Below are 13182 nucleotides of genomic sequence, written 5' to 3'. Positions count from 1 at the left end.
ATACTGATCATTTATTGACTCTTCCCTAATTTAGGACCTTCTGTCTTTTCTTCTTCATTAGACTGTTGGTGTATACATGTTTTAACCTTGTAAACTGCCTCAAGATTTTGAAGTACAGTTTTTTCTTTTTTCTTGGTCATAAAAAATAAACTCAAATGAGCTAATGATGAAAAAAAATCTACACTGAGCTACACCATGTCTAGGAAAGAACAAACTCACTGATAGAAAAACGCATCCCTCCTTCCTTTCATTTAAGCCTGTTTCTTTCTATGTAAGATCTGAATTAGGTGAGAAGTGCGATAGGTGGGTATTGTGCTAGTAGGTACCGCCAGCCCTGAGTGTACAGCCCTTAGGAAAAAAATGTGCCTTCCCTGAACATCATCCAGCTCAGTTCTTTGTTTCTGTTCTCTCCGGGTTCCCTGTGTCCGACGCAGCTACCTAAATACCCCTGTCCCCTGCACAGTCGCTGGCTAGCGCCTGCACTCCACCCCAGTCCGCGCCGCCGCAGTGCGCACCGGAGGCTCTGGGCTGGTGCTCGCCGCCCGCGCACAGGAGGCGCGCTTACTAAGACTAGCGCAGTTTCCCAGCGCGTTGCCCGCCCCGCATCATCCTGCAGGCTCCCTCCGATCGCTGACTGCAGCCCCAGGCCCCGCCATGGGGAATGTGCCCTCCGCGGTGAAGCATTGCCTCAGCTATCAGCAGCTTCTCCGGGAGCATCTCTGGATCGGGGATTCAGTGGCAGGGGCGCTCGACTCGGCGCAGGTACCACCTCGCGGCCTAGGGTGTTCCCACCCTCAGGCACACTGCCAGATGGCCTCTCTCTTACCGACCTCTTAGTGCCCTCTTCTCCTTTTATGTCATCTCTGTGCCCCTTTTTGCGGCAGTCCTGCCTGTTGGGCTGTGCCCCTTAAAAGGTTTCCCATCATCTCTGCTGTGAACCAGGATACTCGTTGCTACAGGTGAAACCCAGCAAAATCTCTATCCGTGACAATTGATAGGTCATCTAAAGGAAATGATTATTTCTGTGTTTTTCTTGGACGGGATGCATTATCTAATGTAATTTAAATACACAGGCATTTTTTTTTCAAGGACATTAACCTTATTCTAATTTCCCTCCTTAATATTGTGTAACAAAGATGACAAATGTGTCACAACATAAGGCAGAAAAAGAAATAAAGCCAACACAGAGGTTAGGAAGACATAGTAGGAAAAAATTATCCATCGGATCATTAATTGTCCCTGATGTACCTATGCATCAACAAGCTCGAACAATCTTGAATAACAGTGTAAATAATGGCTATTGCAACTAAAATTTATTCCCACATTATTCCTGAAAGCCCATGTAAAGATAATAGTCTTTATCTACATAGTATCTACATAATAATAATTCAATACACTCTCAACAAAAGAATTAGATGAAGAAAAAGTATATAAATAAATTTACTTTTAAAAAAAGTAAAAAGCTTAAAATTTATAAAAACTTAAAATTTATAACTTAAAAAGCTTAAAATTTATAACTTCACAAAATGTTAAATAATAGTAATAATTGTGGATAAATATTAAAACATGTTAAAATGGAAGGACCCTAATGAGGGCTTAGGTATTATTATCATTTTTTTTTTATTTACAGGTGCTGAATACAACAGTAATCCCAATTCATCTTGTGAACTAAATAATAACTGGTATTATTGTAATATTTTAGTGGATAAGCATCATTTTGCTACGTGGCATTAAATCAACTATTCTAATATTAATTTTTCTATGATGTTTTCTCAGTTTAGTAGAGCAATATGTGCAATTATAATCTTTATAAGTAGGAATTTTGCAATTGTGGATTCATAAAAAGACTCTTTGTTCCTCATTCCTTAAAAGAGGGCCAGGGCCTTCTAACTCAAAACCTGTTGGTGTCAGTGGTAGAGGGGAGGGCGATCCTTGATCTCACAGGTTTACTGGTTTGTTTAATTTTGTTGAATTTTCCTATATTCATCTTATATTCTATTATTATTTTTTTGTACCAGGGATTGAATCCAGGGGTACTTTACCACTGAACCACACCCCCAGCTCTTTTAAATTTTTGTTTTGAGATAGAATCTCGTTAACTGGTTTAGGGCCTTGATAAGTTGCTGAGGCTGGCTTTCAACTTGTGATCTTCCTGCCTCAGCCTCCTGAGCTACTTGAATTATAAGCATGCACTATTGTGCCTAGCTCCTACATTCTGTTTTAAGCTTTCTATTATAACTTTGTTAACGTTCTTAACTTCTCTGTTCAGTCTGCACAATAATCAGAAATTCTTCACATTTATTTCTCAAGTTTGAGACAATATGACTTGGCTTTTATTGCTGGTGAAACTTATATTTCCCTGTCTCCCTTTATGTTCTGATTTATGCATTTTGTGGGAAAGCCCACAACAGGGTAAAATTGATAAAAGATAAACTACTTTGGCTAAATAAATAAATGTCTACTTTGCCCTATTTGACACAGAAGCAATGCATTGACAATGACTAGGATTGCTGATGAAGAAATACCATGAAAGAAAAGGGATTCTGGGACTCCCATCAGCCCAATGTAGACTTCTTGTTCCTCTATGCAGAAATAGCTAAACCCTCTCTAAATATCTAAATATTTCCTTTTTACCCTCCAACCATTCTGTCAGGGAAACTCCTATGCATCCCAAGAATATAGTTTAAAAGTTACTTCTTTTGTCCAACAGTTTATGAATAATTTTCTTTTTGTTTCAATTCTGTTGAACTGTAAGGTTTTTTTTTTTTTTTTTTTTTTTTTTTTAATGTCTCTTCTTATTTGAACTCACAGCAGCACTGATACCTGACACTTGGAATTATCTCCTTCCCGGGCTTCTCTTGTAACAAACCTTTACTGCCTTAAGCCCTGCCTCTCTGGTTCCTCAATTTCCTTGGCAGGCTGAGCAGCCTTTATTTGCCTGGTTCCTCATGAATTATCTGTATTTTTCCCAGAGCTTCTTAACCATGTTCAGAGTTTCACTTATTATTTGATTGTATGTGTCTTGCATATTTATATTCCCATCTTTCCCTTGAGCTGCAATCCTGATGTTCAACTACTCACTTGATATCACTACTTGAATCTCTCAAAAGCAATTAAAACTCGAAATTTCCAAAATTGTATTCATGTTCTACTTCTTCCAGCCTTCAGCCTTCTGTAACATGCCCTACTGCATGGAGGGCCATCACAATTCATTCAGTTATTCCAAGGCACAAACCAAAAGCTCCTTTTCCTTCATTTTCCTCACACCCAAGGTATCACAGAGCCCGGCAATTTTCCATGTTGAAATTCCTTCAAATGCACCTGATTTTCCAAGTTTGCTGCTACCACCAATTTTTATTATCATGCATATGAATTATTGGATTGTTCAAGTTGTCTTTTATTTTCCATGCATCCCTCAATCCACTGTCTATATAAATGAGAAATGGTCATTATTACAAATAGAATAATACTATCCCCCTATTTCACAGCCACCTTTCAATCATCATTTCTTTTGGAATGGACAACACATTTTTTTTTAAATGCACTCTCTGAAGCTTCTCTTTTCATTGCATCACTCACCAACATCATCTTAAACTCTTCTCTCTTGTTCTTGCCACTTTAGCCACAGTGGCCTTCTTTGAGTTCTCCATAAATCATGTTTCTTTTGGAAACATGGTATTTGCTTGTTTTTCACTCTCCTAGAAAAATTCTTTCAACTAATTAGTTTCTATTCAACCTTCAGCTATCAATTTGAATGTTACTTTTCCATGAAATATTTCCCAAACTCTCAAGGTCTGTAGTCTGTTTTATATTTTCATTGCATAGTGACCTGTTTATTATGTATAATATGGCTTATATACCTGTTTTAGCATTATTTGATGTTTAATCTCCTGGCCAGACATTAAGTGCAATAAGAGCAAGGAAACAATTCATCACTCCATTCTCAGTACCTAATGGAGTATCTGGTTACAGATTTGATGTCCAAGAAGTACTCACTGAGGGAACAAATGACTGTTAAATCTACTAGGCCATAAGCATCATATACTTCTGAAATTCTTAACATTTGTTCAGAGTCTAAAACTATGATTGGCACATTGTAGTACCATAATAAATATTTGTTAAATTGTTAAAATTAACAATCGTTAAATTAGTGAAAATCAATAAGAATTAGAACATGTAGAGTTTGCTCAAACTGTAGATGGATATTGTCATTGTTTAAACTTTTCATTGCATAGAAATATTACCTTTCTTTATGTAGTCTGACCCTTACATTGCATAAAGTTTAGCAATTTAGAGACCAGTAAAGGAAATGCTTACTCTACCATGGGTCCATTAATTCACTTCTTTGGGTCAAAGTATATTTGCTAATGAAAATAGTTTTTCAGAAAATTCTCTTGATAGACTTAAGAGGTTAAATTTGCTTAATCTGTGCCTAAAGCTATTTCTTAGGACCTGGTTTATTTTTCATACTTGTCTACACTTGTCTCTGTCAAAATGGGTATAATGAAGCTGGTTTAACTGGTTTGTTATAACATTTTGATTAAATTTCAGGTTCTTGGTTTAGTAATATCTCTTTGATTTTCAAGTACTGCTTAAACAGTAATGAATCTCCTCAATATTAATATACCTTGCTTCAACCACAACAACAAATTCCTAAGACCTAAATTCTAGCACAGTGTTTCAAACCTATTATATTTCTAAAAGTAAAATTTTAGATTATGTGAGGTTGACGTTAGTGTTATTCACATTTGATTTTGATCCTTCATGTTTACTGTCAGTAAAAATCATAATTCAAAGTATGGAATTTAATCTGAATATATTATAATTTTGCTTAAATTTAATGAAAGAGCAATGTAATTATATACTTTTAGATTGCAACCTTGTAGCTGTTAGTAAATATATTAAGTACCTTATGATTATTGGGGATCAATTTTAAGATAGGAAACAAACTACTATCCCACTGTTTGTTTTCTATTTATTTCGTACATTCTTTCTTCCTTCACCCTTTTTATTTCTTATTTTTTGGTATATCTTAAATACTTAAGTTTTAATATTTAGTTTTTCTCCTTCATTAGCATTTAGCTAAATGCTATTTGTATTATACTCTTAATTGCTAACTATATCAACACACAACCTAGATTTGTTAAAATATAATACAAAGTAGTACTAATATAACTTATTAAAATGAAAATATACCACATTAATTCTATTTACTGCCTTCTGCTTTTTATTTTCATTGTCATATATATTCATTCTCTATATAGTATATTTACAAAACATGTATCCAGTTAATATCTATTTATATTTGTGTGCATATTTCCTTTTCCTTTGCTTTTCCTTCATTTTTCATCTCTATTCTTACTTTCCTTCAATCATAAATATTTTCTTCAATGTTTTCTTTAGTAAAAAGCCTACTAGTGATTTATTTCAGTTATTATTTGAAATAATGCATGCACATGTGTATAACTACACACACAGATATATAAAATGTTCATAACTGTAAATGAACATTCATATACACATATATCCTATATAAAGAACTAAAATACATGACAGCAGTGCAAAGCTGCAAACAATACAATTAGGTACTTTCCCTACTTTTTGTTAATAGTGTACTTTTCATTCCTTGTTTTGGTTTCTAAGTGTATAGTATGATATGTCTAGGTTTAGTTTTTTTCTATCTGCCTAGGTAAGAGTTTGTAGCACTTCTTAGATCCATGACTTAATGGTTGTTGGCTTTCTTACATTAATTGTTGTGTTCTGCAGCATTTCTTTTTTCTTCATGGTCAGTCTGAATATTTTCTTTTCACTTATATTTCCTTTCACTAATCCCCTCTTCAGCTTTGTCTAGTTTATTGGTAATCTAATATATTGAATTTTTAATTTTAATGATTGTATATTGTATTTAAAGCATTTCTCTGAGATTTCTAATGTTAGACTTTACTTCTCTGACACAACTCTATATTATCATGATTTCTAAATATCTATCAGAATCACTTTAAATTCCATTGCTAACTTCAATATCTAGGTTTTTAGTCAATCTGTCACATGCATTTTCCCTCCTGTTATGCTTATTAAATTTAGATTGTATATTAGACATCTGGTATGAACTATGACATGGTTTGAGGCTTTAAATGATACTGACTTTCTCAAGAAAGATTTTTTTTTTCTTTTTGGCAAGCAGTAAATGTATGTTTAATTATCTTAAATCAACAAAGTGCTTAGCTTGTATGAGGTTGGGTCTAATTCATTGGCTAAGGCTTGACTTTTCCCATTCACCCTTGCTTTTAGTTTGTAGCCTTTCAGATGTCCTAGTTAAAACCTAGGGTTTTTACTAGAATCTCTGCTCCCTGATAGGAACTGAACTCAAAATATTGGCTACATCGGAATGTTTTGATACATTGTAGAATATTAAAATAAGATTAAATATTTCCATAAACTGAAAAGTGATCATTTCTTTATTATGAAAACTTTAAAATCTTTAATCTAGTTTTTGAAATGCACAGTTCATTATTGTTATCCACAATCCCCTATTGTGCAACAACAGAACTTCTTGTAGTAACTGTAAGGTAGTACTGTTTTTTCATCTCTTTCAATCTTATATTTATATTATTGGAAATAATATATGGGAGATAACTAAAGAGAATCTGTTCTTTTTTGATTATTTCACATTCTTTGGTGAAATAAGGTATGTTACCAAGAGAATGAGTCTCAGCAGTCTCATGGTGCCTGATTCTTTGAGTGTCTCAGTATCAGCCAAGTCCTGGATTTATTCCATTTTAAGAGAAATCCTCATCTCTCTAACATGAGGATTCTAACATGAGATCTTGGTGCCACCTTTTATTAGAATTGATTTATATGCACTTTTGAAAAAAGTTGTAGATCAAGGCAAGTCACATTTTGATTCCTGAAGGGAAATGTCTACCTTATGCATGCTGAGACCAAGGCCAGAAACCCTGGGGCTTATGGCTTAGTCTTTGTGCCATTAGGAAGTTTGCTCCTTGATGTTTTATAAAAGCTATAGCCATTTGTATCCTCCTCATCTTTTATTTCTTAATCAGTTAAGATTTGTTATTTTGTGTGAGTTTCCTATTCTAAGGACTTTTATAACTGTACAGCTACTACTATTTAATTCTCAATATATTCCTGGCGCTGCACAGTTACTAAACATGCAATAACTCATTTAATCCTCACAATAATACTTTTTAAAGATTTAGTAAATGTGGCCCAGAAAGTTTAAATAACTTGGTTATGGCAAGCAGCTAGTAAAAAGCAGAGCTAGGATTTGAACTCAGGCAGCTCTGATTCCAGAGCCTGTAGCATTCACCACTACTCCAGTGCTTTCTTTTCTGTTGACAGGAATCACCTGAGGTGTTTATTAAATATGCTGGAAATTCTGATTCAGCTGCTCTGAGTTGGAATCCAACTGTCTTTGTTTTTAACTTCACCCATTTGTGGAAAACACTGTGCTGGATGCTGCTGCCACCCTCTACCTACCCTTGTATCTGCTGTCGGAGTCTGCTGTCATATCATGTTTCCTCTCATCTGTCTTTCCAGAACTCCTGGCTCCTGCCCATGAGAAAAAAAGAAAAAAAAAAAAAAAAAAAAAAAAAGACTGCTGTGAGTTTTGACTTCCCCTCTGTCCTCTTTGAGGTTGAGACTAGAGTTCAGCCTGGAATAGAATTGCATTGGATACAAGAGGAAAAACAACTTGGTTTCCAATAAATTTCCTGTTCCCTTCAATCTTCAATACTTTCTGTCCTTGGATTTCTGTTGGCTCCTGTGTTCCTTGCTTTCTCTTATTCCAGCTGGCTTTCACATCCTTCCCTCCCCCCCTACTCTGTGCTCTTGTTTTTTCATTAGCTCTGAGCTCCTCCAAGTTTTCTGGCTTTCTTTATGCTTATTCACTCTGTGCTGTAACTTTCCCTGACCCTTTCTTCTCTCCTCTTCTACCCCCTTGCACATATAACTTTTAGTTCTGTTTCTTTTTATTACCCCTAATCAACCAAGGAGCTAGACTGCATGGACCCATAACTTTATGGGTCACTGTCATATAACACATGGTCTTTAAAAGAGATAAAACAAAATGATATATTAGAGAACTATCACTTAAACAGAAAAAATGCTTACTCAAAAGTGATTGTCCAGCCTGCTTGAAGCCTTAATAAGAAAAGCAATGTTTAGAATACTATCTTCCTACCAGTTTTCTGACTACTGTTAACCTAAATAGGTAATGCAGTTACTGCCCAGGTTAGCTGAATTTAACTTCTGGAAATACTTTGTTTGGTTGACAGTACACTTAAAACATAGGTCTATACAAATGTCTTTAAAACAGGTCTTGCCCTCTCTCTCTTCATGTACCAGGCTGTCTTAGACATCAAGGTAACCCTTCTGTGCTCACGATTAGCTTTTGCGATCCTTAATGGACAGTGACATGGGACTATTTGAGTAAGGTCATCTAGGACATTTCTGAATATTGACATATTTTTCAACAATGCAGAGCTTAAACATAATCATTTACCTGGCAAGAAACTGTTTTTAAATCACCAGGAGTTTGCCATCTTAGTGATCGGAATTCAGATGTAAACAAATACTCAAGTGTTTAAAATTTCTTCTCTTGGATCTAACTGTGTTTATAAGTCAATTCATATGCTATTTTCTTACAGAGACAATATTGGGGAGGGAATCTTATTCCCAATATATTCATTCTGAAACCAGGCTTTATATGAAAAGAGTTATACATGAAGGTGACGTTTAGAATTATCATGTTCATGGATGTTTATAATTTTTAACTGTTATTTTTTATATAATTTATACGAATGCCAAGTAATAAGATTAGTGATTAGAAAGGCTTTCTAAAAAAAATACATAAACAAGGCTGTGAGTGTAGTGTAATGGTAGAGCATTTTCCTAGCATGTGTGATGTCCTGGGTTCAATCCCCAGCAACACGCACACACACACACACAGAGCTATGGTTATTTGGCAGTGATGAAGGAACTAGAGCTCTGTTAGGCACATGGTTTTGATAGGAGTAGCTGGGTGGTGAGGACCATTATGGGAGATATGCAAAGTTTTAGGGCAAATAAAGCCAGTAGAGCTTCTATCCCAAGGACATTGCCTTGGCTACATTTTTATTCTTCATTCCTATGTTTCTTCAAAAGTTAATTTTTCCCATTCTGCTTTTTATTTGAGTCATTTTTTCCTCTACAGTTCTTTCTTGCAATTAACCTAAAAGCACAAAGCTGTAAACTTGTTTTAATCCAGTGCATGGGAAGATAGTGAAAACACGAGTAGTCTTTGTGGGAGAGGTGAATTTGAGGGTCAAATGAGATTTGGATAGGTAGAAGGTATTTCTGGTCAGAATAACCTGATTAAAGATTTATGTACAGGATTAATAGAGTGGAATCATGAAGAGTTATTCCTTCAAATACACACACACACACACACACGCAGGCACACAAACACACAGTATGTATAGGTGTAGAGATATAAATCTCTGTGTACATTCATCTATCTAATCTACCATCTCTTAAAAAAGTTTAAAGCCCCATAATCTTAAAAGTTGCTACATTATTTTTTTTTCAATTTGATTTGAGGATTGATGCTAGTTCACTTTTTGTAAGTGTTGAAACTGTGTTTCTCTTGTATACTTCACCTTTCCTCTGCCCCCACTAGTTATTATACAGTGATTAGTAGAGCCATCCTTGTTATCCCTACCAAATATGGCTAAATAGATTGGAATATCTCTTTATTAAGTATATAAAATTTGTATGGATGGATTGAGGGCTCAGCTATATTTTATGTTCCTTTTTGTTATTCAGAGAATGTAAATATTTATACCCTTATTAAATGCTTGTTCAAGTAAAGAGTTGCATATGATAAATATAGCAAACATCCATGATATCTACATCAGTTGAATTTAGCCAACTCAACTGCCTTTTAATTGGCAAAAATATATGGATTTAATTTCATGAAAAGTATTATTGCCATTATTATTATGGTGCTGAGAATCCAAGGATTGTTTTTAGAGTATTAGCATCAGTAGTTTTAGCTCTTTATTATTTTTCATGTTGGACTAGAATATCAATTTTGAAATCCTGGTACTCTAGGGAGTTAAAAAATCTTTTTCCTTTTTTTTTTTTTTTGCTACCCTGGTAAATGAAAGAGAAATTAAAATCTAGCTTTTAAATCATTTCCCATATCTGTGCTTCTATTGGGTTAATTCACACAGTGCACTATGTGCATCTTCAGGACTCTCCATTTTACAGGAGTAGAAACGCCAAGGGGTATAATGATCCCCTTGGGTTTAAGCAGCTTCTCTGTTGCAGTGTCTAAGCTATGGTCTCTGGTTTTGGATTCCGTATTTGGACTCGGTCTCCCACTGATAGTGAGCGCGTCAAATGTCACCTTCAGCTTGTAACTTTCCAAGTCATGCTTCCTTGGATTTGTGAAATAAGGGAAATACAGATGGCAGGAAACTTCGACTATATAAAAACTTCTTTAATGCAAGTTTTACTCTATGAAATCACCATTTCAGAAAGTCTTTTTAGTGAACTTTATTAACAAGCAATGGGGTCTAGGAAGCTTGGCAAACACCGAGGCAGGAAACCCCAAAGAGAACATGTCTGTCAGACGTCTTTCCTTTTGGGGTTTCCTTCCAAATGTTTTTGGATTTTAAAGGAAGTAGAGTGGCTCTTTGCCACCACGTTCCTACATCTGTAACCCACTGTGTGTACAGAGTCTGGCGTTCACTTTTAAATTCTTCACTCAATCTGTATTTATTTTGCTGTGAAATAGAAGCTGATCATAGGTTAATGTCAGAGTCAAAATATGAATCTTATTTTTGTTAGACACAATTTCTACTTTTTTGAGAATTTTGATATAAGGGCCGAGAATTTTCTAATTTTTTTTTTAAAGGATATGGGACAGTTCTAATCTTACATTTTACAAAACGTTGTGGACCTGGTCAGACGTTAAAACTGAGAGTAATTTGGTACTCTCTTTGCCTAGATTTTAGGGTTGTGTTCAAAAGATATTTCCAAGTCCTTTGGAGAAACAGATGTAGTTATTCAGGGTTTCACTCGTGAATGTCTGTGATCACTTAACCCCCATTCCCTTATGACAAGATTTTAATATTTAATTTTATATAATTCTGCTGAATGGATGCTTTAGCAAACATTGAAAGGAAAAGTTGAACTAGAGGAGATGGTTCATAAAGCTAACAGAAATACTCATCCCCAGAGAACTAGATCTCTTAAATATGAAGAAAGTATACAGATGTTGACTTTTTAATGTGAAAGATATAGCAATAGTTTATTAAATAGAGTGTCAATTGTTTGTCTTAATCAAAATGCATTATTTAGGGGAAGTAAGAGTATTTTGTCATACTTGCCCCAGATTTGCAACTGCCTTGTCACATGGAACAAATCAAAGAATTTATGCAATGCAAAATGCAGTTAACTGTTAATACAATATTATTAGGGAGAATTTTAGAAATTACATAATAATAATAATATCAACTACTCTTTATCAGGTAACAAACTTTTTTCTGAACTGTTTTAGTTCTGCAAAGACCATCTGTCATTCTCACTTTCAAAATGAGGAAAGGGAAGTTCAGAGTTGATGTTTCATTCCCTAGACACTCACCTGTTGGAGGTACTGAACTTGAATCTATGTCTGGTTGTAAAGTCTGTATTTTTTCCCCACATCATGCCAGTCTATCAACCAGTAGGAACTTCAGTTATAAGAACAAAAATGGTACTCATATTAAAATAACTTTTTTTCTTTTAACATACTAGTGAAGTTCTAGATGAAGTGATTAGTTTAAGGAGTCATACTGAAGTCCTTTACAAATGCTTAGGATGTTGTAGCCCATGTTCCATTTTTAATTCATTTTGAGACCAGCATTTGCAACCTAAGATGGAAGGAGCACAAATAAGTCACCTCTATTTTAGACACAGATTATTCCAACTTATTCAAATGATCCCACAGTTCCTTGTAACCTTTCATGACTTTCTTCTTTCACCCTTTAGATGCTACTCTACCAACTCTCCTTCTCTCCCCACCCACAGGCAAATAGCTTTATAGGATATTTCTGTTACATACATCTTCAGTAAGTAGCTTAAACTTGGGAAAAGTACAGTTGACTCAAAGTCATCAAGAAAAGTCAGATTTTATTAAATATATTATTGCATTTATACCAGATATTGAGCATGTAGACTTCTTCATATGCATGTTGAAAAGTCAAAAAAAAAAAAAAACTTCTTTTGGAAAATCTATTGGTTTCATTTTAACCATGGAATATTGTTGTCCCTAAGAGGCCATTCAAAACCATAATGTATACAGCAAAACCACACCATAGTGAAGTAAATGGAATGAGAAAGGTTTTATTCACCTAACAGATACAGAAGTACTATTGTGATATTTTGAATGGTCTTTATTAATCAGACATTAATTATGTGAAGCATAGAAAACAATAGTTTTCAGTCATTTGTCACTAAAATATAAAAGTAAGATAATAAAACAAATTGTTCATGATTGATTATAGAATAAAAAATATAATATCTGAGAAAGAAAATACAATGACAAGACAGTTATTCTAAAACATGCAACCATTCCCTGAGATAAAAACTTCAGTGTACTTCCACATGGAAAATGAGGAGGTGCAGGAACTCCAAGCCAATCAAAGAGTGAAGAACAACGCACTGTCATGACCCTTTGCTGTCCTTCCATTTCTGCTCAGTATTTCTAGAAACTGCTGAAAATGCAGAATGTCAGGACAGCCAGGAGTTCCTTATTCCCTATTTCAATAGCTTCACATTTGTCTTCTCCAAAGAAGCAGCTGTCTCTGATGCCACACCATGGTCCTCACACGAAGCCACAGCCTTTAATACTTGATGTCACCTCTCCATGTTGTATAAAGGCAAGAGCAGGAGAAGCCAAGCCACCTCTTCTCAAGCTATTAGGAAGGGAGAATAAAAATATGATCCTTATTATTAATTTTATTGTTAGTTCCTACTTAGCTAGTTTTGATATAATCACATGTAAAACTTGGTACTGGCTTATTTAGTTACTCAGACTTCATGTTAAATTTCTTCTGACTTCAAATTCCTAGTGTAGTTGGAGACATTTTCTTTTAATCAGTAGGGACAGTAGAAAGTGGACACTGAGAACATTTCCAT

The 13182-nt window shown here is 34.8% G+C and overlaps 1 protein-coding gene across 3 annotated transcripts in view; it reads left to right on the top strand.

Annotated features, from left to right (window-relative positions):
- The first annotated feature begins 529 nt into the window (after positions 1-529).
- Hmgcll1 (3-hydroxymethyl-3-methylglutaryl-CoA lyase L1) overlaps positions 530-13182 on the top strand; it is a 140161-nt gene continuing 127508 nt past the window's right edge. For 2 of the 3 annotated variants that reach the window (XM_058573391.1, XM_058573392.1), the window contains exon 1: positions 530-762. In XM_058573391.1, the coding sequence (XP_058429374.1) occupies positions 655-762 (108 nt within the window). In that variant the 5' untranslated portion in view covers positions 530-654. The remainder of the gene's footprint in view (positions 763-13182) is intronic. The other variant, XM_046426710.2, reaches the window with a different exon arrangement.

This window comes from Marmota monax, unplaced genomic scaffold (assembly GCF_021218885.2).
Source record: "Marmota monax isolate L192 unplaced genomic scaffold, Marmota_monax_Labrador192_F-V1.1 WCK01_AAM20220418_F8-fsc00247, whole genome shotgun sequence".
NCBI lineage: Eukaryota > Metazoa > Chordata > Mammalia > Rodentia > Sciuridae > Marmota > Marmota monax.
This window is presented reverse-complemented; position numbering and strand designations above follow the sequence as displayed.